The 26,144-nt window shown below is 54.3% G+C and overlaps 14 protein-coding genes across 26 annotated transcripts; 7 read left to right on the forward strand and 7 right to left on the reverse strand.

The window, feature by feature from the left end:
• Positions 1-5: 5 nt before the first annotated feature.
• On the forward strand, positions 6-1,275 carry KVP18_001993 (uncharacterized protein; the record flags this gene model as incomplete). Its single annotated transcript, XM_067952553.1, has 2 exons — positions 6-817; positions 846-1,275. 2 exons carry the CDS (start codon positions 6-8, stop codon positions 1,273-1,275), a joined length of 1,242 nt encoding a protein of 413 aa, XP_067809538.1.
• A 271-nt stretch (positions 1,276-1,546) lies between these two features.
• Positions 1,547-1,993, forward strand: KVP18_002002 (uncharacterized protein; the record flags this gene model as incomplete). Its single annotated transcript, XM_067952566.1, has 1 exon — positions 1,547-1,993. The coding sequence occupies one exon, from the start codon at positions 1,547-1,549 to the stop codon at positions 1,991-1,993; it is 447 nt and encodes a 148-aa protein (XP_067809551.1).
• A 277-nt stretch (positions 1,994-2,270) lies between these two features.
• On the forward strand, positions 2,271-7,507 carry KVP18_001976 (uncharacterized protein; the record flags this gene model as incomplete). Of its 4 annotated transcripts, XM_067952520.1 has the most annotated exons (8): positions 2,271-4,976; positions 5,219-5,297; positions 5,326-5,580; positions 5,632-5,936; positions 5,963-6,479; positions 6,508-6,672; positions 6,699-7,054; positions 7,082-7,507. In XM_067952520.1, 8 exons carry the CDS (start codon positions 2,271-2,273, stop codon positions 7,505-7,507), a joined length of 4,809 nt encoding a protein of 1,602 aa, XP_067809505.1.
• An 83-nt stretch (positions 7,508-7,590) lies between these two features.
• KVP18_001977 (uncharacterized protein) lies at positions 7,591-8,917 on the forward strand (the record flags this gene model as incomplete). Of its 2 annotated transcripts, XM_067952523.1 has the most annotated exons (2): positions 7,591-7,620; positions 7,649-8,917. In XM_067952523.1, 2 exons carry the CDS (start codon positions 7,591-7,593, stop codon positions 8,915-8,917), a joined length of 1,299 nt encoding a protein of 432 aa, XP_067809508.1. The 2 variants fall into 2 exon arrangements, with proteins under 2 accessions (XP_067809508.1, XP_067809507.1); XM_067952522.1 differs by lacking the exon at positions 7,591-7,620 and having other exon boundaries at positions 7,787-8,917.
• Positions 8,918-8,945: 28 nt separating this feature from the next.
• KVP18_001999 (uncharacterized protein) lies at positions 8,946-10,281 on the reverse strand (the record flags this gene model as incomplete). Of its 2 annotated transcripts, XM_067952561.1 has the most annotated exons (2): positions 8,946-9,076; positions 9,105-10,281. In XM_067952561.1, 2 exons carry the CDS (start codon positions 10,279-10,281, stop codon positions 8,946-8,948), a joined length of 1,308 nt encoding a protein of 435 aa, XP_067809546.1. The 2 variants fall into 2 exon arrangements, with proteins under 2 accessions (XP_067809546.1, XP_067809547.1); XM_067952562.1 differs by having other exon boundaries at positions 9,061-10,281.
• A 46-nt stretch (positions 10,282-10,327) lies between these two features.
• Positions 10,328-11,345, reverse strand: KVP18_001997 (uncharacterized protein; the record flags this gene model as incomplete). Of its 2 annotated transcripts, XM_067952558.1 has the most annotated exons (3): positions 10,328-10,929; positions 10,956-11,191; positions 11,218-11,345. In XM_067952558.1, the coding sequence occupies 3 exons, from the start codon at positions 11,343-11,345 to the stop codon at positions 10,328-10,330; spliced, it is 966 nt and encodes a 321-aa protein (XP_067809543.1). The 2 variants fall into 2 exon arrangements, with proteins under 2 accessions (XP_067809543.1, XP_067809544.1); XM_067952559.1 differs by lacking the exons at positions 10,956-11,191; positions 11,218-11,345 and having other exon boundaries at positions 10,328-10,819.
• Positions 11,346-11,475: 130 nt separating this feature from the next.
• Positions 11,476-11,943, forward strand: KVP18_001983 (uncharacterized protein; the record flags this gene model as incomplete). The annotated part of the gene is made up of 1 exon (XM_067952532.1): positions 11,476-11,943. The coding sequence occupies one exon, from the start codon at positions 11,476-11,478 to the stop codon at positions 11,941-11,943; it is 468 nt and encodes a 155-aa protein (XP_067809517.1).
• Positions 11,944-12,033: 90 nt separating this feature from the next.
• KVP18_001986 (uncharacterized protein) lies at positions 12,034-14,652 on the forward strand (the record flags this gene model as incomplete). Of its 3 annotated transcripts, XM_067952539.1 has the most annotated exons (3): positions 12,034-13,617; positions 13,646-14,081; positions 14,108-14,652. In XM_067952539.1, 3 exons carry the CDS (start codon positions 12,034-12,036, stop codon positions 14,650-14,652), a joined length of 2,565 nt encoding a protein of 854 aa, XP_067809524.1. The 3 variants fall into 3 exon arrangements, with proteins under 3 accessions (XP_067809524.1, XP_067809523.1, XP_067809522.1); XM_067952538.1 differs by lacking the exons at positions 13,646-14,081; positions 14,108-14,652 and having other exon boundaries at positions 12,037-13,629; XM_067952537.1 differs by lacking the exons at positions 12,034-13,617; positions 13,646-14,081 and having other exon boundaries at positions 14,173-14,652.
• Positions 14,653-14,705: 53 nt separating this feature from the next.
• KVP18_001987 (uncharacterized protein) lies at positions 14,706-17,092 on the reverse strand (the record flags this gene model as incomplete). Of its 3 annotated transcripts, XM_067952541.1 has the most annotated exons (2): positions 14,706-15,163; positions 15,193-17,092. In XM_067952541.1, 2 exons carry the CDS (start codon positions 17,090-17,092, stop codon positions 14,706-14,708), a joined length of 2,358 nt encoding a protein of 785 aa, XP_067809526.1. The 3 variants fall into 3 exon arrangements, with proteins under 3 accessions (XP_067809526.1, XP_067809527.1, XP_067809525.1); XM_067952542.1 differs by lacking the exon at positions 15,193-17,092 and having other exon boundaries at positions 14,706-15,086; XM_067952540.1 differs by having other exon boundaries at positions 15,152-17,092.
• A 64-nt stretch (positions 17,093-17,156) lies between these two features.
• KVP18_002000 (uncharacterized protein) lies at positions 17,157-18,128 on the reverse strand (the record flags this gene model as incomplete). Its single annotated transcript, XM_067952563.1, has 1 exon — positions 17,157-18,128. The coding sequence occupies one exon, from the start codon at positions 18,126-18,128 to the stop codon at positions 17,157-17,159; it is 972 nt and encodes a 323-aa protein (XP_067809548.1).
• Positions 18,129-18,251: 123 nt separating this feature from the next.
• KVP18_001979 (uncharacterized protein) lies at positions 18,252-21,649 on the reverse strand (the record flags this gene model as incomplete). Of its 2 annotated transcripts, XM_067952526.1 has the most annotated exons (3): positions 18,252-20,114; positions 20,143-21,542; positions 21,571-21,649. In XM_067952526.1, 3 exons carry the CDS (start codon positions 21,647-21,649, stop codon positions 18,252-18,254), a joined length of 3,342 nt encoding a protein of 1,113 aa, XP_067809511.1. The 2 variants fall into 2 exon arrangements, with proteins under 2 accessions (XP_067809511.1, XP_067809512.1); XM_067952527.1 differs by lacking the exon at positions 21,571-21,649 and having other exon boundaries at positions 20,143-21,561.
• A 38-nt stretch (positions 21,650-21,687) lies between these two features.
• KVP18_005154 (uncharacterized protein) lies at positions 21,688-23,199 on the forward strand (the record flags this gene model as incomplete). The annotated part of the gene is made up of 1 exon (XM_067949530.1): positions 21,688-23,199. The coding sequence occupies one exon, from the start codon at positions 21,688-21,690 to the stop codon at positions 23,197-23,199; it is 1,512 nt and encodes a 503-aa protein (XP_067809556.1).
• Positions 23,196-25,549, reverse strand: KVP18_001991 (uncharacterized protein; the record flags this gene model as incomplete). 2 transcript variants are annotated; one of them, XM_067952549.1, is made up of 2 exons in its annotated part: positions 23,196-23,436; positions 23,463-25,330. In XM_067952549.1, 2 exons carry the CDS (start codon positions 25,328-25,330, stop codon positions 23,196-23,198), a joined length of 2,109 nt encoding a protein of 702 aa, XP_067809534.1. The 2 variants fall into 2 exon arrangements, with proteins under 2 accessions (XP_067809534.1, XP_067809533.1); XM_067952548.1 differs by lacking the exon at positions 23,196-23,436 and having other exon boundaries at positions 23,459-25,549.
• Positions 25,550-25,581: 32 nt separating this feature from the next.
• KVP18_001980 (uncharacterized protein) lies at positions 25,582-26,082 on the reverse strand (the record flags this gene model as incomplete). The annotated part of the gene is made up of 1 exon (XM_067952528.1): positions 25,582-26,082. The coding sequence occupies one exon, from the start codon at positions 26,080-26,082 to the stop codon at positions 25,582-25,584; it is 501 nt and encodes a 166-aa protein (XP_067809513.1).
• Positions 26,083-26,144: the final 62 nt, after the last annotated feature.

Genomic DNA, 26,144 nt, shown 5'->3' on the forward strand with positions numbered 1-26,144 from the left:
AGCAGATGGATGGGAAACTCAAACGCGAGATTATGGAGGAGAACCAAATCTCAATAGAAATGGGGAAAGACGTCCCGAATCCTGTTCCCGTATGGGATTATCAGTCGTTCGACACTCCCCTTCAGGAGCTCATCGCCGAGAGAGACTTTGTCATGCCGCGTCCTGTTCAAGTCCTAGGCATACCCGTTGCGATGTCCGGTCGAGACTTGATCGCAGTCGCTGAGACGGGCTCTGGGAAAACCTTAGCGTTTGTGCTGCCAGGGATAGTGCACCTCGAGGATCAACCTCCTGTGAGGCCTGGCGAAGGCCCCGTGATGCTGGTTCTGGCGCCAACGCGAGAACTCTGCCAGCAAATCGCACAGGAAGCCAACTTCTTTGCTGAGCCGCGAGGCCACCGAGTTACCGCTGTTTACGGTGGTCAAGGAAGCGTACAACAACAGATTATGGCGCTTTCCCAAGGTTCGGCTATCGTGGTTGCCACCCCGGGTAGGCTGCAAGACTTGGTGTTCAAACGTTCCATCATCGACCTCAAACGGGTTACCTTCTTCGTGCTGGACGAAGCAGACCGTATGCTGGATATGGGTTTCATCAGGGACATGCAGTTGATAGCGAAGCATATCAGGGCTGACCGCCAAACTTTGATGTTCAGCGCTACCTGGCCTCGATCTGTTGATGAACTTGCGAAAACAATCTTCCGACAAGAGGATCCGATCAAGATGAAAGTCGGTTACAAAGACACGTCCATGCATCTGGTTCCATCATTGACGTGGCAGTTCATTAACGCCCAGCGTGATGCCAAACGTCGCCAATTGGAATCGTAAGTGACGAGAACCACTGTAACGCAGAATCCTGAAGGAAAATTACAACCGGCGTATCATTGTTTTTTGTAACCGGAAGGCCGATTGCGACTACCTAAGCGTAACTCTTGGTAGAGCCGGCATCCACGCCGCAGCAATTCATGGAGACAAATCACAACAAGAGCGCGATGCCACCCTCTACGGCTTCCGAAAGGGTGACTTGTCCACGATAATTGCCACGGACGTGATATCCAGAGGCATCGACATCCCAGCAGTGTCCCAAGTCATTATGTGGGAGCTCCCAGCCAAAACTGAGGACTTGATCCACAGGGCTGGCCGTACAGCGCGAGCTGGCTGCGATGGGCTGTGTGTTTGCTTCTACAATCTCGGTACAGACGGCAAAGTGTTGCAGGAACTGAAGAACGTTTTCCAAGCTGAAGGACGCGAGATTCCAAATGAACTTATGAGGTTACGGTGAAGTGCATCGACTGATGTTTCGATGCCCCTTGCGGGGCTCCCCTTGGTCCACAGGCCTGGACCAGCGCGAGCTGGCAACGGCTGTGTGTTGCTTCTACAGGGGACAGCCGTGTTTTAAGAGCAGATCAAAGGAACCTGTGAAGTTACGGCTGCGAGGGGCTGTGTGTTTACTTCTACAGTCTGGGGACAGACGGCAGAGTGTTGTAGGAACTGAAGAACGTTTTCCAAGCGGAAGGACACGAGATACAAAGGAAATTACTTATGAAGTTACGATGAATTTTTTTGCCGGTGCGCTAGTTATCGTTTCCCTTCTGCCATTCGTTTACAGCCAAGAATTTGCAGTCAGTCACGCCTCCGATGGCGAAAAACAAGACATGGGCCAGACTCAGAAGACTGCTGGGTCCATGGCCAGCAGAGATGCTGCCTCACCCGGCGTGATCCCAGGCCACGTCAGAACAATGGAGGACGCACTCAAGGGAATATCGCCTGTACTCCCAGATTCAGACAGAGCAGTAATCGACCCCGATTTGCGGTCGCAAACTGACAGATGCGCCAGGGATTACACTCTGCTTTGTCCTGACGACTGGTCAGTCAATCCGCTGGATCCGAAGTCATGCATTCCTCTCTCATCATACACTGGAAATTGCTCGTCCTTAGAAAACAGCCATCAAATGACGGCCCTAGAAAAGGAGGCCTGGAGCTACAGGTGTCTAGCGTGAGTTGCGGGTACCAGCCCAGACAGATTCTTTCCGTGTAAGACGTGCCATCTGGATTATAGTCTCTGCCCTGCAGGGAGCCTGAGAGAGGGACGGTTTTGCCGCGTCGCAGAGGATACTCCTACTCCCTGTCGTAAGGAACTTTACGACTTTTCCCAGCACACAACTCGAATGCTAGAGAGGTTCAGCGAGCGCTGTCGCCTTTTCTGGGATTGTGCTTGACTGTGTACAGTCCGCTTTTTGTGGGGTGATGTGAAACGAAAATAAACACAATCGGTAAATGGCTGTCTGCCCACAATCATTGTGGAAAGTCAGACCCAACAAAGCCCCCTGTGGGTCCAGGGCCCTCTACCGCCTAACCTCCAAGCCCGACGTCAACTGCCTATATCAGTTCAACCCTCCTGTTTCACCGAGTCGGAGCAGACCTAATCTTTCTACGGACAACCTGCCAGGTGTACAGATCACGGGGTTGACCACCACTAAGGAGGATCAAAGTCTCCTTCGTTCCATTGCAATATCCATCGCCAACCGACAGTTGGAAGCGGCAGTGGAGTTGCCTGTGAACGCCATTCTAGAGCATCAGCGATCGAATCCCTGGCTCAGGGAGCCGGAAGGTTTCGAGTTGCGCTACTATGTCGAGCCGCTTGTGGGTGAGGAGCTTCTAAGTTACGTCTCCGACACACTTGCTGAAGTCCGACAGTACAAGAGAAAGTGGTGTAAGAACCGAGTTTGTGATGGTGTTGAGTGCCGTTACGCCCACCACCCCGTAGAAAAGCGCAGGCCAATAGGAGACTACGAGAAGCTATGTGATTACAGGGAGTGTCCACTGATCACGCTGGCACGGCTGGAAAAAACTCGACTCAGTGGGGAGTTGGGATTGAGCCGCTGTATGAGCCGAGAAGAGTTACGGACGCTGGAGATTCACACGGCCATACCTCTTCGAACGGCTGAGAACCATAGAAACTGGTTGAGGGAGTATAATACTCGATACGAGGGGTGTGAGTACGAAGCTGCGGAACCCTCGACCCTAAGGTCATCTTTGGTAGATCCCAAGGACATCCTAGAAATGCTCACCGTAACAGCTCCGAGTTTTCCCGAGTACTACTACTGCGGTGCAGCTCACGACCCGCGAGAACTTCAACCATCGCTCTTCAATACTCCGGGGAGGGCGGTACTCTGCCCACTGCTTGCCTCCGGTTGTCGAGCGTCCTTCTGTCCATATTCCTCTGTCTTCGCTCATTCCGAGGCGGAACTCGACGCCTCCAGCCCTGTTTTTTGCACGCTTCTCCGACGTCCTGGTGTCTTCTCTACTGAAATTAGAAGCGGGCCAGCTCTCCTCCACGCTCAGCAGGTATTCATGGGCATCGAGACGCATTCCGACGCTCGTCGTGTGGACGCCGTGGCCCACGACTGTTCCTTGCGCTTTGAGGGTTACGTCTGGACTTACTACCGAGAACCTGGCCAACCGGGGAGGTTTGTTCTCGTAGCTAGGTCTCCCGAGCAAGAGGTTGCACACCGAAATGCCGTACGAGCCAGACGTGAAGGGTTTGTTCTACACATGGCCGACCCCCTGCTGAGACGGTATCGCGACGCTAGGCCTGTTGTTGAGAATGGCCGATTGGCGTTTCTGCTCGCCAAAGATAGCATTCTGGCGGATAGCGGATGTGGATTTGGTGGATGGAATTCCCATCCAGAAATCTGGCGTCAGCATGTTAATGGAATTGATTGCGTGGCTGAAATGCAACGCATTAAGTCTCGTGACAAGACAGCTGGAGCTCTCTGGAAGAAATCAGAGAAAGAACGCTTAAACAAGCTGTTGTATGAGGCCCGGCGTTGTGTTGATCGGTTGACTGGCGACCTGAACTGGTTGCAGATCTTTCCCAAACTACCTCCTGCATTCCCTGATTTATGCAGACAACTCACCGAGCTTCTGAAGGTCTACAACTACGTTTGGACCGAGTTAAATCTTCGCCAAGTTGAAGGGGCTCTCAGGTGGCAGCCTCTAACTCGATTAAAGCCTTTCTTGGAGGAGGCTGCGCAGGAAGCCGTCTGGAAGAAACGTTGGAGTTTGAAAGGACGCCAAGCTGGAGATCTTCTGCAACCTAGCGTCCGATTTCGGTGCGCAGACCGAGTCATTAAAGACATTCTAGAGTACAGAGAGCAGCTGGCAGCGGCCCTGAATCGATCAGTAAAGCCGCTGCACCCAACGGTCTTCGATGCGAGCGAGAGGTTCATGTCCGACCTGGATGCGCAGTTACGAGGACAGATGCCGCTTAAGGGAATGCCTGCCCTTCCGAATGCCGGCTCCTCAAGCAGCAGTCCATCATCAGGCTGTAATGTCGCGTTCATGCACACACCACCCTCGCGTCCTGCCCCTACCGCGCCCCCCTCGCGACCGTGTCCCGGACTGCCAGCACCTCCAGCATTTCCAGCTCCCACCCGTATCGACTGGTTGACACCACTCGTGCCACTTGAACCCCGCGTTGAGTCGTTTCGGAAAGTCACAAGAGTCTTACCCTTTGACGACAGAGACTTCCCACCCCTGTCGCTTGTCACAACCATCGCCACCTCTGACGCGGCGAGTCTCAGTCTGTACTCCGAACGTAAGAAGCAGCTATGGCGACGTTCGACATGGCTGGAACCTGACGCGTGGCCTCAATGCTCTGAACCTGTAACCGCTCTCGAGCCCCTTTTGAAGCGTTTGGTATTTCAACCTCCAGAGGGAGGTCCCGAAAATCTCACCTTGAGCCACGGCCACCAGATTAAGCAGCTCGCCCACATTGTGGAGACTGCATTGAACAACCCATGTCGACAACCTGCTGCCTTCCGTGCGTTAGTTGTGGACCTCGAGTTTTTTTTCCGAGAGGTATGTCGGCTTGCAAATCAGCAACCACCCTCGTGGAGGCAACACGGCGGGGGAACCTACCATGTCCCTGCGTGGAACGGCAACGATGAGACCGTAGTTGCGACACAACTCATCGAAAAGGTAAAGCTGTGTAATTGCGTCCCAGTCTAGCAGATTGAGGCCTCACAACACTCATCTAGGGAAAGCTAGGTCAACAAACGATTCATGCAATCGAGTCAAGCTTTTGATGGGGAAGGTGATGTAACAACGAAGCAAGCTCCGGCCAAAATTGATTCGTGATTTGCCTCAGTTACGACCTCACCTTTCCAGTTTGACAAATCTGGGGCTTAATAATAAATCTACGTCACCTATTCAGCATTCAGATTAAAAACTTGGTGACCATCCTTCCACATCTCCACCGTCTCCATCAGCACTTGTCCCCCAGGAGCAACCATTTGGCACGTGCGGTATTCAACGCCGTTACCAACAGGTGACGTGCTGGTCACCACCCTGCTGGAAGATGACGAAGATGATGACGAAGATGACGAAGAAGACGAAGTGGAGGTGGAAGTGAGCTTCTTCTCTATGGACGGAGATTTGGGCGGGTCCTTCCTCTTGGAGCTTGTTGAAGAACTCGAAGAGCTGGACTTTGACTTGCTTGGTTGGATGTCGAGCTTGGTTGATTCCGGCTTCGTCGACGGCTTTCCCGCGATCGTTTGTTGTTTAGAACCTGTGCAGCCCATAGGTAAAATCCAGTAAAAATTACTAACTGGAGGAATTGGAGTGATTCATGTAGGATCTGGACTTGAGTTGAGCGCTGACGCCGAGACTTACACCAAGAAGCCTACTATGTATCTTGGCGGCACAAGCCTCAGCGGGGACTTCCTCCGCAGTCTGGTGTATTCAATGTCTATGCGTGAGGCTGAATTGGACGTCGACGTGGATGAGCCGCTAGACGAGGTGGAAGACTGGGCTTTGAACCCCGCTTCTGAGGGTGTACGTGACAAACTCTACCTTCACCGATGCCGCCTCGCTAACCTTGACAAGCTGAGTCTGGATATTACGGACCTGGATGAGTTCGTCGACACGCGAGAATCCATGGTGAGACAACCGCGTCCACACGACAGATCCGAGAACGGTGCCACGACGTAGCCTTCGTAAAGGCGCAACTCTCACGAGAGGTAACGTCTCTTTGGGCTGCCTTTGGAAACAAGCTGAACCAGGTAGTGGGAAAACGGCAAACAACTAGGACGTTTGGGCGCGGTGTTTACGTCAACCTGCTGCAGTCATTGGAGCCTGTTAACGCGTTCACTCTGAGGTTGAATGAGAGGATAGAGCTGATGGAGCTGTGCCGAACGAGAATTCAATCTGGGTTGCGAGTAACAGCCAAATGGAAAAAACATCTGGGACAAGCGGAAGAGGCATGGAGTCACATTCCTACATCAACGCTGGATGAAGAAAGTCAGAATGTGTTCCTGAGTCCGTCCGCATTTCACGATTACGACAACTGCGCTAATACAGCAGCGGAGGTTAAAGGCAGAATGCTGGCATCATTCGTGCGGTCGCAGGCCTCAGCGGCCCTAGAAGCCGTTAACGAAGCCATCGAAAACGACAAGAAGCTCTTAGCCATCCGGGATATTATGGGTAAGGGCGAGCGCAGAGGACCACTCAGAGGCATACCTCGTTATGACACCCGTCAGCCAACAACCGCGCTTGCCTCTGTGGACGGCCCCTGAGCCTGATGTAGACAAAGAGCGTCTTGCGCAGTGCAGGGTCCGTGCTGCGGAGCTTCTGATCAAGCTAAGGAAAGGGTCGTGCTTGGGCCGTGTCCTCGAAAGTGGGCTGTGGGAGCTGGGGATACAGGGTTGCACGGACATCCAGTGCACACGTGCTGGGATTACATAGTGTCTCGGGTGATGCAGTGGCTCATTCATAAATTCGTGGAACGCGGCGTTGACGAGGAGAAAATCTACAGAAGACTGGTGCAAGACGAATTTCACCAGGGCATGGCAGAGCGCAGTCTTAAACGCTGCCTGCCGGGAGGACTCTCAGCGCTACCCCTTACCCCTCCTCCGGAGCCGGAGGTGGGCGTGGAGCTTACATACGTCTCTGAAAGCGAGTCATCGGAGGAGTCGCAGAACATCAGCGAGTCTCGAAGACGATGGGCTCGATGGGTTCGCAGAGCGTCCAGAATGACTACTGCGGATCGCAGTGGAGACGTGGGAACTATTTAAACGCTCACGCAGACACAGGAGCAGAGGTATACCTCCTTTCTGGACGAGGCCGAAGACAACCTCGACCAGCCTCTCAGATTGAGCCTGGCCGAGAAGAGGGTGGTCGTTCGACTGGAGAACTACCTGCCAGCCGTCACGATGGTCGTGGGCGAAACGTACCACTATCAAAGTCCATGTGAGGGCCTAAGGGCGGCAGAATCAGCACACATAAACTGCCTAGGAGTGACACAGTACGAAGCTGAAACGCAGACAGTGGAGACTGAGCTGAGGCTCGATGGTACTGCAGAAGTGCCATTCTGGGTCGGAAAGTCTCAGCACGTGGACGGAGAGCTTGTATGGTACGGAGATCCCCGAGAAACGCCGATAGGAGCTACGGCGCCCATGGAGGTGGAATCTACGTTGGATGTGGTCTTACGCGAGTCACATATTGGTCTTTGACGCATTTCCGCTTCGTAAATCGCTGCCTGCGCTATTCTATTGATCGCGACCCCCAGATTTTGTTTCGCTTTGAAAACGCGAATATGGCACCCTGTTACGAGCACAACGCGTCGGTGAGTTGCCTGAGCCAAGCATATCCAGGTGGCTCATCCGCTGATTGAGGAGAGCGGGGAGGTGACGGGTTTTTTTAACTTCCCTGATGAGTACCTCTCACCGTCAGTCCTCTACGGCAACTATCCTCCAACGACCACTATTAAACTCGGGGGACGAACCCTAGAGATGGATCGACTAGTTACTGTAAAAATCCGGTTGCTGGAGGAGAGTGAGGACCGACGATTCTGGTGCAACAAAAAGCAGCACTCGGAGAGGCTGAACTGTGGAGACTTTCATCGAGACTTCGGCGATGCCGAGGTGGCTTACTCCTTCTCATCTCCTCAGACTCATGTGTGGTTCGCTGGGTACTCTATCCACTGCGACCACTTCGAAAATCTGTCCTTCCACTCGCACAACACCTCCATCAGGGTTCGACCAGAACACCTCATCCCTCGCGCTTTGGCGCCTATGCCATCCACTCACCCGAACCTCGCTGTGACCACCAAGGCACAGCGAGTCCGTCAAGACCGTATGCAAGGGCGAAAATCAGGCAAGCGCCAGCACGCTACTGACTTCCTGACTCAGCCGCCACGCATCCAACCCCTATATTCGGAACCGTCTCCTAACGACAAGGGCGTCTATGGCATGGTGATCGATAACGGGTATAGCTACCCGATGTACAGTGCAATGGTTCCGAAAGCAGCTGAGACTTACAAGGGCCTCAGGTTCGAGTACGAATACACGCCTGAACACCTCAACGACTGCGAACGGCCAATTTGGAAACGAGACGAGTTCAACGTTGGCGCCAATATCTCTCAGATCTCCCAACCCGTGTCGGTACCTCCTGTCTACCCGCCCTTGATGCCCTACGAGCACCCGAACTTGGTGTGGTCCTCCAACGTGGAAGGACCTCTTCGTCAAATTCGCCAGCAGATTGACGCGCTAGAGAATCTGGCCGACGAGATGGCTGGCCGCGGAGGCACTCTCAAGCTGGCGAAGCCCCATAGGAAAATCCGAAGCAAGCAACGACCGTGGGTGGCTTCCCAGCCTCCAAGAATGGCCGATCCTCATGATATGCTGGACAAACGGAGCAAAAAAAGAGAAAAAGCTCAACGCAAAGAGGCACGGTCTCGGAGAGAGCACGAATGGAGAATGGAGCAGGAAATGCTGCAGCGGCGGCAATCCGAGAAGGAAGCGGCCTACCGAGCACTAACTAAGCTAGGCGCGAGCCACTCCACGCGTGAGTGCGAAGATTGTGCTCGTGGTTACCACTCGCATACAACGGTGACTCCTATGAGCTATCCAGCACGCGCGTGAGACCATTGTTGCAACTATCATGCACCTTTCAATAGTGGCTGACCAACCAGTTCGTGATCGGAAAAGGAGGCACAAAGGGCGCTCGCTCCTCGAAAGGCCTTATAATCAGCAGCTTAGCTGCTGCTTTGTCGTGTCGTGCACACTTATGCAAAAAAACTGCTGCGTCTGATTTCCCCTACAACCTCACACTCAGACTCCAGACAAAACAGGGATGCCATGGAATGGGCCATCTTCCTCAGAAGCATATTCCAGCCTTCCAATACAATGCAGCCACCGCAGTTATCTATCAGCGTGCGCGTCATGTCCGAGACCGTGGATGATGATACGGGCACTCTCTGACAAATCTCATTCGTTCGTTGGATCAGCACACAGGTTGCTGCAGGGGTGAACTCGTCAGTGTTTTTACAAACGCCGTTGTCGACGTACAGGCGGACTTCGGTTTCAAGAAGGCGTGCAGCGGTGATCACAAAGCCTTCGCCGCCGTCACTGTTCAGTACGCGTCGGAGCTGCCTGAACACTATCTGAATCTCCCGTTCAAAAACCTTCTCCTGAAGGGTTTTCTCTAGCGCCACCACCAGTGCCTCCAAAATTTGCCGCTTCTCACTCGGGTCGAGCTTCCCAAAGCACAGAACGGCGCCCCCAATGCTAGTAGGTGGTTCTAGGCCTTGTTCCCCCATCACTGCCCCTAGTGATGAAAGGCGGCTCCGAGCGGTCTGCTGTCGTTGGCCTTTGTCGGAATACTCTGACTTCACAGCTCCGTCTAAGCACATGATTTGTCTGAACGCATCATCTAGGTTGCCTGAGAAGTCCACGTCAATGACATGCTCCGACAAAGATACCAATTGGTCAGGGTGCCGTTCCTTGCATCTCAGAAACAGCGCTAGAAGTTTCTGGTTTCCTTTCAGCGTGGACCATGTCGACCTCTTCCGAACGATATCCATGCCATCAATCGGCCGAGGAATTGTCAGCTGTCGGAGTTGAGAACGGGTACGCACGCGGTTCACGTCTGACAAGTTGCCTGGATCGGACATGCGGGCACCATCTGAGAGGGCCTGTCGCATGCGCTCTGCGAGGGACACCTTGGACCCCAATAAGTCGAAGGCTGTTTGATGTATGACCCGTACCTCACTGCGACGATCTGAGTCCGACTCGTAGGCGGCTGTGAGTCTTTGGAGAGTGCCCTCCAGCTCCCGATCGCAGCGAGCTCTGCGAGCTCGACGACGACTCAGGCTTTGCTTAGAGGACTTCGCAGTCCTCGGAAGGGGCATTGGCGCCACATTCTCCTTCCTCGTCGGCGTGGTTTGCCGCATGGCAGGTGGCCGCAGAGGCGTGCCAGGAGGACCTAAAAGGTCGAATGAAGGCATCGTTTAATATGGGTTTCAAGTCAAATCGGCAGCCTTTCACTCCCAATTACAGTTGATAATGCGTGTCTATACTGCTCTGGGGGTCTCCACTGCCTCGTTCGTGAGACCTGCTCTGAGGGCCTAGTTCCTGAGAATTACCCTTCCTTCCTTGCTTCTGTAGCTTTGGCAAGTGCCCTCGGTCCCCGAAATCCAGCACATGGCCCTCGTACTCCCCCATTCCCTTGGGCTCCACCAACCAGTCCAGTGGCTCCGTCTCCACAGAAGCCACGAAGGCCACCGCATCTGGTAACGGCCAGTAGAATCGGTGTCGCCGTTTGGGATCTCCTGAAGGTTCGACTGTGAGTCTGGTCTCTCTCAGCGAATTCAGCCCTCTCCGCGAATTCTGGTATCTCTCGGTACTGGACTCCGCCTCAGAGACGTGTTGAGGCGCTAAGCACCTGAATCTCATAGGCTTCTCAGGCCTCGAGTCTGTTCGACGGAACCTAAAACCCTGACGATCCACCACTACGCACTGAAGGACATCGACTCCCATGATCATCCTCCACCATAAATCGATGGTGGCCGCTAGCTTATCTCCCTGGAAGTGGCAGGCGTAGGCCCAGTCCTCCACTTCCACTGAGTTTGTGTAGCGTAGGTACACCACGGCACCTGGTTGTCCCGACCCTGGTTCTCACACACACAGCCGTGCTGCACGGACAGCTGCGTCTGAACGTAGCGGGACAGCTGCCTCAGGGTCGGCCCTCGTGTAGATCGCTCGTTCTCCACACCCTGCCTCACCCGCGCAGCCATCACCTCCTGGTTCATATAACGGTCCACGAAAGTGGATGTATTGCTGTGGCACGTTCCCCAGGTGGCTTCTACCGAACTCAAGCTCAGCTCGTTAGACTTCTGCAAGCACCAGTACTGGCGTCTGGTATGTACTGCCCCCTGTCTCACACACGCATCAGCCGTCTCAAGTAGGCCGCCGCGTCGGTCTGGCCGTACACTTCCACCACCCACCGATCCAAGGCCGCTTGGCCAACTTTGGACTCCACGCCCCGTTTTATCGTCTGGAGCCCACTCATGAGTCACCTAAATTTGCTAATTATGTGCAAGATTCCCTCAACGTTTGCCGGCTGTTGCGGCACAAGATCCATCAGCCTGGCCACAGGCCTTGCGATCTATTTTGGTTTCGTCGTTGGCAGAGGTATCATCATGACTGTCTCCATCGCCGATGTGGTGTTCAACGTTGATGATTACCCCAGACTTGCTGTGTACTACAACAGCATCGCAATGCCCCAAGCGCTTATGAGCATCATTCTTGGCTGCAACGGTATCTACGCCCTTAATCGCAGAAACGGCTACATGCTGAAAACCTCCTACATCGCACTCAAGCTGCTCCTCCTCTGCAACATCCTACTCGATTCTGCAGTACTCGCGTTTTACTGCTGCACGACAAAGGTGTATGACAGCAACTTTTGGTCCACAGTTGTGAGTCAGTGCCTGGTTAACCTCATCTTCTACATGTACTCCTACCTTATGCTGGGTACGCTGAAGTCTACCATCGCCGTGCTCAATGTGGGAGGCAATGGCCACGAACACCGAAGCGTCAATCAACTCAAAGCCCAGCTCTCCGAGACTTCTGACGAACTCAAAGGCAAAAGTCCTGCGGAAGTTGTCTAAGGTGTATCTGGCTCGAGATTTATGAACGTTTTAATGGACCTGACGTCGTAGTGCCACTTTTTTGGACGCACCAAACCAAAATAAATTATTATGATGTTACCGTCATCCACAGTCGACCTCTACGAAGAGCTAGTTCAATGCCTTCTTCCCAAATGCAGCCTGCCGCAAAACACCCTGGCGCTGCACTCCCTGACGGTTCAAAACGCTGGCTCCTTGTTTCGTGGGAGGAACAAGCGGTGCTTGTCGCAAGCCATTTTCCAGCTTAAGCAGTCTTTGGCCAAACGCAGAGCTCCACATGAAGCATTTGGCTTCGTGGAGTGTTTAGATTCCTACTGTACGCAGTCGGGAGTGGCTAGTGAGGTGGCTCCTGTAGTGGAGGTACTGAACGCACTCGCAGAATCCTCCGAATCGGGCAACGACTACAGAAATCGAGCCTTCGGGACGCCTAAGGAGTTGGACTCCATCATTCAGGACACCCTTCGCACCCGCAGCCATCCACCACGGCCACCTCGACGGGAGGATACGACGCAAAGGGCAGCTGACTCGCTCAAGCTGGATAGGGCCCAGCCCAAGTCGGACATCGCTCTGGTTTCAACGGACCTGCCATCGACCGATTTTGACTCGGGATTGCCCGAGCCGCTGCCCTTGCTGCCCAGTCGTAAGAGCCCTCCCCAGTGGATTCTGTTGCGGGACTGCCTTGTCGTGCTACAGGGCGTCGACGGCCAGTATCTGAAGTGGTGCGAGAAGGCGCAGAGATTTCAGGGGGACTCTTCTGTGGAGATTTCAGCCCCCATACGAGTTCTCATGGGCAGGATGACGGAAGCTGGTGGGTGTTTGAGGACCATCCTCTCCTTGCTGAAACACCCGAGCGCCCGAGATTCGCTACTCCGGTTGGCCCTCGATGAGGCGGTCCGTATCGAGCTCGACGACTATCAAAAGAGCGTAGCAGCCCTAGAAATGGCTCTCTTCAACGGCCCCAGCGCTGCTGAGGGCGTCGAATTACGGGCACTAACACTGCGGTCAGTGGCCGTTTCGTTGGCGGAACCACTAGCCATCCTACAAACGCTGAGAGAAGTGGTGGAGAAGTCCAGGCCGATCATTGGCGGCGAAATCATTTCGCTTCTCATCTCATTCCGAAATACTACGCTGCCTCTTTTCAAACCTCTGTTGTCCCGACTCGTCGAGTCTACGTCTATCCCGCTGCTAGAGATGATTCGAATATGGACCACTGGTGGCAAACTCAGCGACCCACATCAAGAATTTTTCATATCAAGCCAGCCCTACCAGGAGGATCCGTTTCTCTTCTGGACTCAGTACCGAGTCGTGCCGCGTCTGGTGCCGCTATCCATCGGCATGGATACGGCTCGGGATGTACTTGTCACAGGGAAAACGGTGGCATTCATATCGTTGTTCGGCAGCGGACATCCGCTGATCGCTGATCGAAGTACTGTCGTAGCGGAAAGCGCATCTCGACATCAAAACGAAGACTACTTCCGATTCAACACATCCAGCCCTCCACGATCGAAGAACATCTTCGACGTAAACTGCGTCCCATCACTCTTGCAATTGGAGAAGGGACGAATCACCAAGCTCATTTTCGAAGGGTTTGAGCTGTTGCCACAACTGGAGTTCGTCAAGCGGACGCTGCTTACGGCGCAAGGGGATTTTCTGTGTGTAAGCAGCTAAGATGGTTTTCATGCAGTCTTTCCTGGCTGAGACTGAGAGCGCATTGTGCAGGCCACGGTCCCTTGGTAGCGCGTTCGACCTCAAGAGTCTTTTGATAGACTCTTTGGAGTCAACCCCTGGACTTGCAAAGTTCGAACGGTTCTTTCCATTGTTGTCTCTGTCTCTCTCAGACGGAAAACGCGTGTGGGATTCATTGGAAATGAGCTACCGCGTAAGCCACCTGCCTCTGAAGTGCGTGCTGAATTCCGAGACTGATGAGGCCCTCAAACAGCTATTCCGCCTGCTCTTCAGGGTGAAATTCGCCTCCCGCATGCTCGCTCGAACATTCTCTGCCACCGGTGGAAGGAATAGTCTTGAAGGCGCGGGACTCCTTCGTGAATGCCAGCGTTTAAGGTCAGAGATGCAGCACCTAGCGAGCTCTCTCGAGTCTTACTTCGTGTGCGACGTCGTTCGTGAGTGCCAACTGGGGAATAATCAGACAGCGTTTGGGACCTTCAGGATTTTGAGGCTGTCGTTGGTTTGGACGAAATCAGGACGGTGGTTATGGAAACCTTCAGAAAGCTGTTAACAGAATGTTTCCTGTGCCCTGACGATCTGAATCGCAGTATCAGCCGTCAGGTGCAACAGCTGTTGGATCTCATCGTCGAGTTCGCCCTGGTAGTGGAAGCGTTGGAGGAGGTGGCTTGGCATGGAGGCGGTGATGTGACCTCATTGGCTGACACCATTCACACTCTTGCTACCAGTTTCCACTCTGGCCTTTTCCACCTTTTGATGCTGCTTCGAGACGCTGACCGGTCAAAGCAGGGAACGTTCATCCGGGCACTGCGCCTGAGGCTGGACTTCAATGATTACTACGGCAGTGGTATCGGGGACCAGATTCTGCGTATGTCCGCCACATCCTCTATACATTCTCTGGAGTCCACCATCATTGACACTGAGACAGACGCCAGCCACAGATCACATCCAGCAGAAACAGCAGCAATGTTTGACAACGACCAAACCCCCTTGAGACCCATTAGATGAGGTTCGCGCCCATATGCAAGACGCAGGAACAAATATATTACGCGACGAATCAATCAGTTTAAGAGAGAGCCTAGAACTCTGGCCAGCAGTGTGCTTGGTGGCGGAAGCATATGGCTGGCGCCGTTTGGGTTAACGGCCATTGCCTTCAGCAGAGCGGCGGAGCCCGTCATCTCTCGATACTTCTCTTCTGGGTCGTGAAACTCGGGAGTCGGTACGAGGAGGTCCATGGATACCGGTGAGTCTTCTGCTTCGGGCTCAGGCGAAGTGGTGGTGGTCTCCGCCAGTTCTCTCTGTGGCAGCAACTCCATCATCCGGTTGAGAAGTATGAGGTTATCATCGACGTAAACGCCGCCGAGGATGGTTTCGAACGCCGACACTTGCCAGGGTTCACCGGTTGACACCTCTCCGTTATGGAAGGTGAGCCGCTCAAACATCTGAAGTCGCCTCTTTTCGTCAACGAATTGAAGCGAGATGTTGTTTCCGGCGCTGATAATTCTGGTCAAGAACACGTCTGCGTGAGAACTCCATGCGTTCGCTTACCTGCTCCTGCTGGTATGATTTGCTTTAGAGCCTTGCCACTTTTGATCTCAAAGACGCACACATCGGTAGAGCGTCCAACAACAAAATGCTCCTCTGCAAAAGCCACGCCTCTGATCTTCCGCTGCCATTCTGACTTCACCTCTCGTCGGGGCACTAAGCACCTCTCCAACGATGTGAGTCTGTCTCCTGTCCAGAGCGAAACGCAGTTCTTGTGCACGATAGCCAAGGTAAGGCCGTCTGGCGATACCGCGGCGTCGAGAATAGCTAAGCCTTTGTAGGCGCCCAGCGCCTCGCACTTCAACGTGTCGGCCGGCAGCCAAATTCGCCAGCTTGCAGAGTGCAGAGTTACGAAGAGGTCGCCGACGGCCACTACACCAGTGACGCGATCCTCACAAGTGGTGAGATTCAGCAGGTCCACGGTCACCTTACCATCGTTACGTTTGGCCTCCCACAATTTAAGACGACTAAGCGTGGAGCCTTCCTCTGCAGTTCGCTCCTCCACCGTCAGCAGAAATGCTCCCGACGTCGAGAATTGTGAGAAGACCAGTCCGAAGCTGGCATACACGTCGTCAATGGCGTTGGATACGTACTCCCTGTCCCCCACGTCCAGCGAGGCACACGCGAGGTCAGAAGCCATATCAAACAGTCGCAACTCGTGAGTCTCAGGCAATCGAGGTCTGAATGCATGCTGCGAAGATCTGTTGTAAAGCACCTGCATATCTCCAGTGAGTGAGGCAGGAACCACACCCAGCTGGAACCTGGACTTGGCCTTCTGCTTCCAGCTCGCAGCTATATTCAGATCAGGGTTGTTGTGGAATTGCAGAGGAATGACAAAGCTTGCCACTGTGTGAATGACCCTCATCTGGGAGAGGTCCACGACCACGATGGAGTTGTTGGCAAGTGCGCAGGCGACTAGAATGTGGCCCTTACGGCTGACTGTGGTAGAAATAGCCGTCACGGGCGCCCCCAATCGCGACAAGAACTGTTTTTCTTGCGTTCTTTCGTTCCAGAGGACCAGTACTCCCTCCGCCCCTCCAGACAGAAGGAAGGTTCGACACGGGGACACTCGAATCGAGGTGCAGGGGGTATGGTGCCAATGCTGTTGCACTGCTCGAAAATGAGGATCTGTTGTCGCCTCCATTGGCGAGTCAGTGTCCTTATCAAACAGCAACGATTTCAGACAGAATAGGCGGGTGATTGATCCCGCCACGGATCCCAAAGCGATGTACTTCTCCTCTGGGTGGAAGCACAGTGACACAAATGCCTGGTCAGACCCCTTGATCACAATGTGAGAGTTCTTTAACGTCTCGATAATCGTGCAGAACGAACCACCAGTCTGGATGCTCGCCAAGCACCCAACCACAGCAACGAACCTGCCAGTATCGCTGATTGCCACAGTCCGGACGTGACTGAATCGTCGAAGGGGCGTGAGGTGCATCTTCCCGTCTACTAAATAGACACCGCAGTCGGATCGGCTTTTCGTGACGCATAGAAATGTATCCAGTGCTCCAGCGGCCTGCGTCCAGAACAGAATCTCCTCGCCGGTCGGTACGTTAACTCGGAATGGCTCCTGCGCCTCCCAACTCCACAGGGAGGATCGCCGTGTGAGCTCTATAGTAGTCAGCAGACCTGACTCCTCCACCACTCCCACACGAAAGAGATCCTCGCCCTTCGCAGCTTCCTTCTTACTTGATAGGTATCCCCTGGCCTCGAGATTGTCGGCTTTCAACAGAACCAGGCTGACGATAGGAGAGGCCGTGACTAGTACTCGTCCAAGTTGTTTTCGTTCTCGCAGCGAGTGCAGTTTGAGAGAACGACCATGGCAGACTAGAATGGTGTCCCCACCTCTTAAGAACAACGGCGGACACCTGGTGATGTCCCCAGCTAAAGCGACGGTCATGGAGCAAAATCAGTGTTTTCTGTCATCATTTCACTCTAAGAGGATCAGTTAATTCAAAACACCGTCAAGTGATGCCTCCAGCGCACATAGAGGTCCGCATGTCCAACTCTTTGTCGCTTTCGTAGGCTACAGTGGGGAGTGGCAAGTCCTGGTTCCAGTAGCACGTCACGCTCAGTCCGTTAAGCAAAAGATCCGAGAGCTTTCTGATGTCGACTCGGACTTGCACACCCACGACCGGTTGGAACGTAGAGAATAGCAGGAAGGCCCAGCCCGGGCAGGTCGTTGAGTCCTTAACTCGAGTGAGCTCAACGGAGGCATAAGCCACCTCGTCCTCGGGTGAAATGTGAACGTTGAGGGTTTCGTTCGGCATGATAGCGTTGCAGGAGAACCCGCACGGTTCAAAGTATTCCTTGTCGACCACAGCTCCTTTTAACGGGGTTAGGACTTGGTCCACAAAAGCGTCCTGGGCATCATGTCCGATGCGGTAGAAAATCCACTCCTCGAAAGACAGCTCCGGTAGCACCGCGCGCGGCTTAGCGTAGAAAAACGCATTGAAGAGGTTCGTCTTCAGCATAAGAGCCGCCGTGCGTGCAGACGGACATACGTGCACCGGAAGGGTCCTGTGCTCTCCATTGGGGAAGAATTTATGCAGGACCTTAATCTCCCGAGCGAACGTTTGGTGTTGGTGGGGTTGAGCACTGACACTGCCCAGATAACTCATGCGGTTGTACCAAACGAACGATACGTGATCTGTTCCGACCGCATCCAGCAGTAGCTGGAGAGCGCTTAGAGGTTGAGTGGTGCCACAAGTCTTCAGCATCACCACTGTATCCGTTACAAAGAGGGAGCTCTCCGAGAGGACGTACGTGTCAACATCGGTTTCGCTGGTATGCTGTACTATGGTGCAGTTAGCCAACACGCAAACCTCGTCCCAAAATGTCCTAGGCAGCGAACGCATATGACCATCTTCCACGCCGATGATTAGCTTCTTTTCTATAGGCTCAAAGGGCTCAACGTTGCCTGGGCTTGACTCCATGCCGATATTCCGAAGTTTCTTGAGCTTCGTGGGCGCGATTCATAATTGTTAGCACTCAACGATTCGTTTGTCAACCTGCACATCTAAGCACTTCGCGAGAACATTCACTGCTCGCTAGAGCACTCATTGCTTAGAAGGAGTCCGCAATCGACGATTGGGCGTGCGTTCATTGTCTGGGTTCCGTTTTGGCGTCTTGGTGCGGGGAGTCCGCGGAGTTCGTGGACTGAGGAGGAGCCGGCGCTTCACAGACTGGCTTCGAGGTGCGTTCTCGTCAGGGACTTGAGACGGACGGAGAGGAGGTCGGGGGATTTCCGTGAAGTCAGCAATCGTCTGTAGAAGAGAGTTGACATCAGTTGGGAATGTGGAGTGCTGGTCACAGTGGAAAGACTCCCGCACTACGACTTGCAGATCCTCAAGTGAGGCTAATGACGCGTATGACTGCCCGAGGTACTCCAGCATGCGGCTGGGTAGTGCTCGCGTGTCTCCAGTCTTTATGTAGTGTCGCAAGCCACTCTTCAGCAGCCCCTGCACGTCAAAATCGTCAGAGAGTTCACAACCAGGAGAGGCCACGGCTCTTGCAGAGGCCGAAAGCCGGAAGTCAAGCTCCTCCTCGCCTGTGCTCGACAAGCACTCCCACGTCCGTCGGAAAAGCTCGGCTTGCCCCTCCAACCACTGGCCTTCCGCCTTGACCAGCGTGTTTTTACTAGATGTCCGGACGCCTGCAACTCCCTTCAGGAGCGCCTCGCCAGCTACACTGGTGGACTTCGAGTGTTCTTTGATACTCTCACAAGTGTCCACGTGAGCAGTACCCAGGGCATCTCCCAGCGCGGAGAACGCGGTGTACTGCCCATCCAACACAAACTCTGCCAGTTGTGTGACCGAGGCCAGCAGCCGCTCGCTGGTTGCAGTCTCAGCTGAAACCACTGAATCTCTCAACTCGGAGGTTCGTGCGGCAGATGCGTCTACCGCACTGGTCACTCCCTGCAAGGCGGTGTCTACGTCCGCCAAGAGCTTCGCACTCGACTTCTCAACCTTGTGGGTCATGGTCTCCACGCGAGATGAGGCCTCTTCGACGACCTGAGCTCCTCGGCTAACAGCGGCATAGTCCATGCTAAGCACGGCTTCGACGCTGTCAGTATAGCGAAGGATATGGCTCGATAGAGATCGTGACGCAGCCACTTGCAACGCCTCTTGTTCCTCAGAAAACCGCGAGAGCTCGGAAAGCAACTCCTGCGTCTTCGTCTGCAGACGTTGCGACATGGATCGCTGGAGCTCGTTTACCCCAATCTCAAGTGCGGCCTTCAAGTCCGCCAGCATCTCCAATTGTCGAGGACGTGTGGCCGCCAGCGACATCAGCGTCTTGTTCAACTGGACTATACCGTCAGACTGTCCCTCTATGTCGGCCTTACAAGTCGAGACCCAGTCTTGAATATCGTCGTCGACGTCAGCTCGACTTACGGCTTCGATGGCGCCCTTTAGCTCTTCCTGAGCGCCGATCAGCCGTTGTTTGACTTCGTCGGCACTTTCAGCCACGGCGGACTGCAACTCCGCGATGGTCTCACTGGTCTTGGCATTAACACTGTCGTTGAACCCCAACAACTCCCTCTTCAAGACTGTGGAGACTTTCTCTTTGCCTGTTACTACCTGCCCCAGCAATGAGGTCAGGCCACCACGGATCTGCTCCTGCGACTGGGCGCACTCTTCACACAGGCTTGAGGTGTCCGCTACCAGACCTTCAATTCCCGACCGAATATCCAAAAACTTCCGCTGTTCGTCTCCATTTTCCGCACTAAAGGTGGCCTCCAGCTGCTTCCATAGGCTCTCCTTTAACTTCTGATCCCGATCAAGTGCTTTGCGGTTTTCGAGAGCGTCTTGGCATGCACCCGCGCACTTAGTTAATGCGTCGGACGTCGACGACAGTGCTGAGAGATTTTGAGTGCACACATCCTTGGAGTTGCTCAGCAACCCGGAGACCAGTAGGTGATTCTGCGTAACCGCCTCCCGCACCACTCACCCGTTGTAGCAGCTCCAGCCGTGCATCCCGCTGCACCAGCTCTTCGCGCGCCTGCCCCAGCTGACGGGACGTCTCCTCTGAGTCTCGCTCACACTTCTCCAGGAGCGTCTTCATGGCTGTGGCCTCCGACATCGCTTGCTCCAAGGCAGCTGTCCGTACAGTCACCTCCGTCTGCAACACGTCTATTTCAGATCCTTGCCCTGTGAGTTTGGACTCCAGCTCGCTGAACGATTCATAGGGCAGGAACACACCTTCCTTCTTGCGAGTTGCGTCCAGCTCCAGTCTCAGCCTGTCGATTTCCTCGTTGAGGGTCTGAATTAGTACGCGCTTGCTTAGGCGCTGATTGACCTCAGGCTTGTTACGGATATTCTTTGCTCTGAAGGCGTAGTCCAGCGTAGATAGTGTTTCATCCAGGCATGCCAGTGAAGGCCCTATCGTGGCGATGATGCACGTCTTTGTTCGACCTCCGAGGCTATCCTGCAACAGCCGCGTCAACTTGGAGTCGCGGTAAGGTACATAGGACGCATGATCTACCAGAGAGTTGATCACCCGACCAAGAGTCAGAAGGCTCTGGTTTATCATTCCAGCCTCCTTAGCCCGGTCCTTGAACGCACTGCTACCACTGCGCTGCACGTTCTCCGATCCAGCAAGGTCCACGAGATTCAACTTTCCGATCTTGATCACGTCGTCAGTCTCCATACCTCCTTCCTTGAGGTGCACAGTGATTGTGAATATCGAATGGCTGCGAGAGGAGTTCTGGTTGAGCAGTGTCTCCGCAGTGCGCCGCTTACTGACGGCGGTGTTTATGATACCGAAAATGTCATTCAGGCTCTTCACTGCGCGCCACTCGAGTCGGTCCACCGCCATTCCTTTGCCTCGAGACATCCCGTCGTCGTATATTCTGAGGGAGTGCTTCTCTCCCGATGCCAACAGGTCTATCAACTCCTCATTGTAGATTTCAAGGTAGCTGACCAGCACGCTCCACTCACTGGTTCGCTCATTCAGCGCGTGGAAAATCATACGTGCACTGCGGGGAATTACCCCCGCACCCGGAGGCAAGCCATCGTAGGGTTCCGATGCGGAGAGCTCCCCTTCCATAGTGTAAGTCTTACCCGTCCCAGTCTGACCGTAGGCAAATATGGTACAGTTGAAGCCCTGCAAGCACTCATCTACGATGCTGCTCATGTGACGATCGAAGAGCTCCTTTTGAGTAGTAAACTGGCTGCAAGTCCCGTCAAATACATAATGCTTCGTGGAGTAGTCGCCCTTGACGCGTCCAACCCCTGACTGTACGACCACCTCCCGAGTTGCTGGGTTCACTTGCACCGGCACAAGGCCTGTCTCATGCGGCGCTGGAGGGCGGAGGCGCACGATGACTTTCACGTTTACGCCCTCCTCTTCTGAGTCACGTACAGTCATCGAGCTCACCGTCGTGATCCTGTTTGACGCGCTTTACGCGTTTGCCTCGTTGTACCTTGCTCTGAGCGGAGGACTGAGACGCTGACATTTAATTTTCGCCGGAAAAAACTCAAGAATCGCCGATTAATGCAGGGTAGAAAGTATTCTCGACCACTCAAGCAGGACGACCTTTTCAACTCCGCCCTCCTCCACCTTCCAGGCGTCACCGTGCTGGTGGATGTCCCTCTTGAAGCGTCAGGTGTGGGTTTGAAGCTGGCTGCTGTGCCCGAAGCTGACGTAGTGCTCCTGACGTGCCCGCTGGGAGTGGTGGGTCTGATGCTGCTGGAGCAAACCAGGTCTCTGGAGGCGGTTAGGGTCCTGGTGACGCGCAGTGTGTTTAGTAGGGGATTGGAACTTGCCTGCCGACTGGTTGACGCGGAAGTTTTGACCCCGCCGACATTTAAGTGGTTTGAGCCTACTGAGGATATTCCTTTACTTCTGGAGTCCATCCCTCGCTCTTTGAGCTGGCAGAGCCACCAACTGAAAGAAGGCATTCAGAACAGAATCCGCAAAACGAATGAGGAATTGTTACCCTTGTTCCGTGCGCATGGTGACGTATCACCAGAGGGTGAAGAAGGAGAGTGCATACTCACGGATGGTATCACCGTCCCATTAACCTGCGCCCACACAACCCCGCTGCCCGCCGCTCCGGTACGCCCAGAGTTCACTGGAGCAGATGCGGTGCTTCAGTGGGGGTACCTCCACGATATCGCTGAGTCTCTGCTAGGCCTACCACTCTCACACCTCTCATTAGTGTCGCCATGGGAGTCGACTAGTCATACGGTTCCCTGTGCTTCAAACCACCCCCCAGTGGTAAGGTTTACAGCCCTTCCTTCAGGTACTGGGTCTACATTGTGGACTGCAGACGGGGCTCCCCTTCTGCCATTCGTGGAGCCCGACCACGAGCCCTGCCTGACAATACGCCCCGCCAACCACCTGCACACCTCCCGAGGGCTCTGGGCATGCGCCCACTCCAAGTCAGGGGTTTTGGAGACGACGGTTCCGCAAGTTGCCATGGCGGCTCCCTTCCTTACTGACGGGCCGCACCTGGTGGTGACGTGGTCTCCTATCGAATTTTTGTGTCAGTTCCTTGGATCTACTGAACTCCGAGAAGAGGGAGGCTCGAAGATTTTGGTTTGGGACCCACACCATCGTGGCTGCCACTTCCCACCTCGCGGGCTTGAGAGCTACGTCCAACCCCTAATTGCCCGACAAATGGTTTGCAACTCCTATACTCCAAACGCCGAAATCTGTTTTGTGGGAGCACTGCCCGAGACAGATACGAGTGGTCAATGGATCTTGGTCTCGCCAGAGGTTTACGTCAGGTCAGAGACACTGCGAACCCGACCGGCGCAGTTTGTGTCGTTGTCCTGGGATACTGTGGCATGGGAAGGCCTCGGTCGTCGACTGGGAATCTCGTTTAAGTTGGCCTCTTTGGGAGATTGTATAACCTGCCAACCAATCATCGCTGTTCAACCTATCATAGAGTATTCGGGCCCCGAAAACGCTGAGCCTGTGATGGGCTTCGCACCTGACGAGTCGCGCACAGATTTTTCCTTCCCATTCGTGCCAAGCATTCTTCCTGAGTGCCACCACTAGAAATCGAAGTCCAGGTCATCGTCATAGTCAATCTCGGCAGCGATCGATGCCTTTAGTCCAACGCGATGACCAGCATCTGAAACCCTGGGGTCCAATGCAGCGGAAGATTCGGCGGACTCCACCTTCACCTTGTCACTCGAGTTACTCGAGTCACTCAGACTGACATCCAACTGTTCCGGAGAGGCCACTGCCTCCGGCTTCTTCTGTTCGACTGTGTCTTTGGCGCAAGACGCCCATCTGTGTCAACTACCCAGCCGACTCACGAGTCTCCCCAGCTGACCGTGACTGCGAGTGGCACCTGCAGTCCAACCGCCTTTCCAGCAGCTTGCATCTCTGCGACGAGTGCCGTGCAGACTTCTTCGCGTCGTTCTGTTGGACATTCCACGACGATCTCGTCGTGGACGGACAGCACCATCCTCCCTCCGAGCCGCTGCAGACAGCCCTCCACTCTAAGCATGGCCACCTTCATCAAGTCCGCGGCAGAGCCCTGCAACTTCGAATTGACGGCCTGCCTCTCGGCTTCAGCTCGCTCCACAACTCGTAATGACTGGAGCCCCTCGAGAGTCCTCGTGCGCCCAAGCAACGTCCGTATGAAGCCCGCTTTTCGAGCTGCCGTTACCGTGTCTGAAGTGAATAACGCTATCTCTGGGAATGATCGCAGAATCTCGGACTTGAACGCTCGTGCTTCATCCAATGACCCCCCTAGCTGCTCCCTGAGCGTCTGGGAGCCAGCACCGTAAAGCAGCGCTAGACACGTGACTTTAGTACGTGCTCGCATTTGCGCGCTGACGTCCTCTGAAGAGCACCGGAACGCTCGGCTCGCCATGGTTGTGTACAGGTCCGAGGTCTCCACAGCCTGCCGCAGGGGACCAGGCGGGCAGAAATGCGCCAGAATCCGCACCTCCACTTGACAGTAGTCCGCAGCCACCACACACCATTCCTCAAAACTCGCGACGACAGCTTGTCTTATTGAAACGGTTCCCACGGACAAGGCCACAGCCTTCGGCAGCGTTTGCATGTTGGGGTTGGAGCAGGAGAGGCGTCCCGTAAGGACAGAGGTCTGGTTCCAGCTTGGGTAGATGCGTGGCTTGGCGTCGCTTGCTAGCGGCACCACGCTGTTGAGGTAGCCCGATAAAATCTTAGCACATTGTCGGTAGTCGACGATCAGGTCCACCACAGGGTGATGATAGTGACCCAATTCCGCAGTGGACCGATGGGCTGTCTTCAAGTTTGTCGCTCCCTTCTTGGGCTGGAGATTAAGCACATCGTAGATCAAATGGGCTACTTGCTGGGGCGACGCCAAGTTTACGTTTCGAATTCCAGTGGCTTCGCGAACGGCACAGGACAGCGTGTTCATACGCTCTTCCAAGGCCTGCCGAAATCGAAAGTTGATTTGGTTGTCAAAGGGGACACCGATGGCCTCCATTCGTGCGAGGACCATGCAGAGAGGAAGCTCTACATTGGAATACACGTCTTGGAGATCCCTATTGGTCCTCATGCGCGCATTGAGTGCTCGGCACAGGTTGGCACCTAACACCGAATCTTCGTGAGCAGACAACCAAGGCTCCTCAGCGGTACGGGACCTCTGAGGCAGTTTCCAGGCCTCAGCTAGAAAATCCAACGTATGCCTCTTCACGTCAACGAACTCGGGTCGTAATAGCCACGAAAGCAAAAATGGATCCAGAATCGGGCATGGTGCCAACTTCACGACGCGAGATGGGCTAAAATCCGGCTGACTTCTCAAAACGGGCACCAAGAACTCCTTTAGGTTCGGTACTACAACCCTCCTAGGCCGCATCTCCAGTACGTCGAACAGTGGCTTGGTGGTGTCGGTCCGCACAAAGTGACATTCGGCCTTATCCACGACGAAAACGACGATCCCAAAGATTTCTGGAAACCTGTCAGTTAGAGTGGACTCCGCCGTGATTTTAGTCTTCGAGGGCCGCAGTGAGGTCGAGAGGTCTGTAAATAGCCATGCCAGCGCTACGGTCTGGCCCTCCACGCTAATCGCGTTCTCTGAACTCCTCAAACGCGACCACACAGCCTCTACTCCTGGTGTGGTGCGGCGCCTTTTAGCCGGGCGACTGACAGAAGAAGCAGGTCGACTGACTGAAGCGGGCTCGCTAAACATCGCCAAGAACGTTGGTGAAGGTGGGACTGAGACCTCTCGGCCTTGGCTTTTGGTTGGCGGAATTGCTGGGCTCGCAGGTGTCCTTGATTTGTGTTCCTCTCGATCCTCCAGAGAGCCACCAGTCAGCACTAATTGCTGCAGGAGGAGCCGAACTTGACGACCTCGCGGACTGAGAGTCTCTTCAAATGAAGGAGGATGTTTGAAAAATTGTCGACTCATTTATTTTTAATTCCCGCACGTACACATTCAACTCACACCTCTTCCGTCACGGTCGGCTCGAATACGAGATCCAGCGCCTCCTGCAGCCCCTGGTGGTTGAGCGCAGACACAAACATCACCTTCATGTCCTCGTCGGCGTTGTGAACTTGCAGTGATGCCTCCCACTCCTTAGGGCGCGCAGCTTTGCTGTCAATTTTGTTCAAAAGAACGATGACGGAGAGCCAGGAGAAAAGCCGCTGCAGCTGAGAGAGGTCAGAGCGTACATCCTCAACCTGGCTGAGGTCTCGCGCATCTACCACATAGAACGCGGCGCAGAAGTCCTTTATCACCTTCTTCGCTCCAGAACACTCAGGTGGCATCTCTGTGATCTCCAACGTCGCAAAACGACCTGCAGTAGTTTGCACATCAAACCGTTCTACTCGCTCCACTAACGTAGGTGCGACCTCTATGAAGCTCCGGAGCTTCCACGCCATAATCAGAGATGTCTTCCCAGATTTTGGTCGGCCAGCCATGAGCACCTTGTAAAGCGGCATCAGCGCAGGCGTGGGCCACAGACTCCGAAACCATGACCAAAGCAGCCTGCAGAACCAGATAA

This window comes from the organism of the source record quoted next, assembly GCF_019968955.1.
Source record: "MAG: Porospora cf. gigantea A chromosome Unknown PgA_NODE_33_length_63011_cov_353.023, whole genome shotgun sequence".
Taxonomy (NCBI): domain Eukaryota; phylum Apicomplexa; class Conoidasida; order Eugregarinorida; family Porosporidae; genus Porospora; species Porospora cf. gigantea A.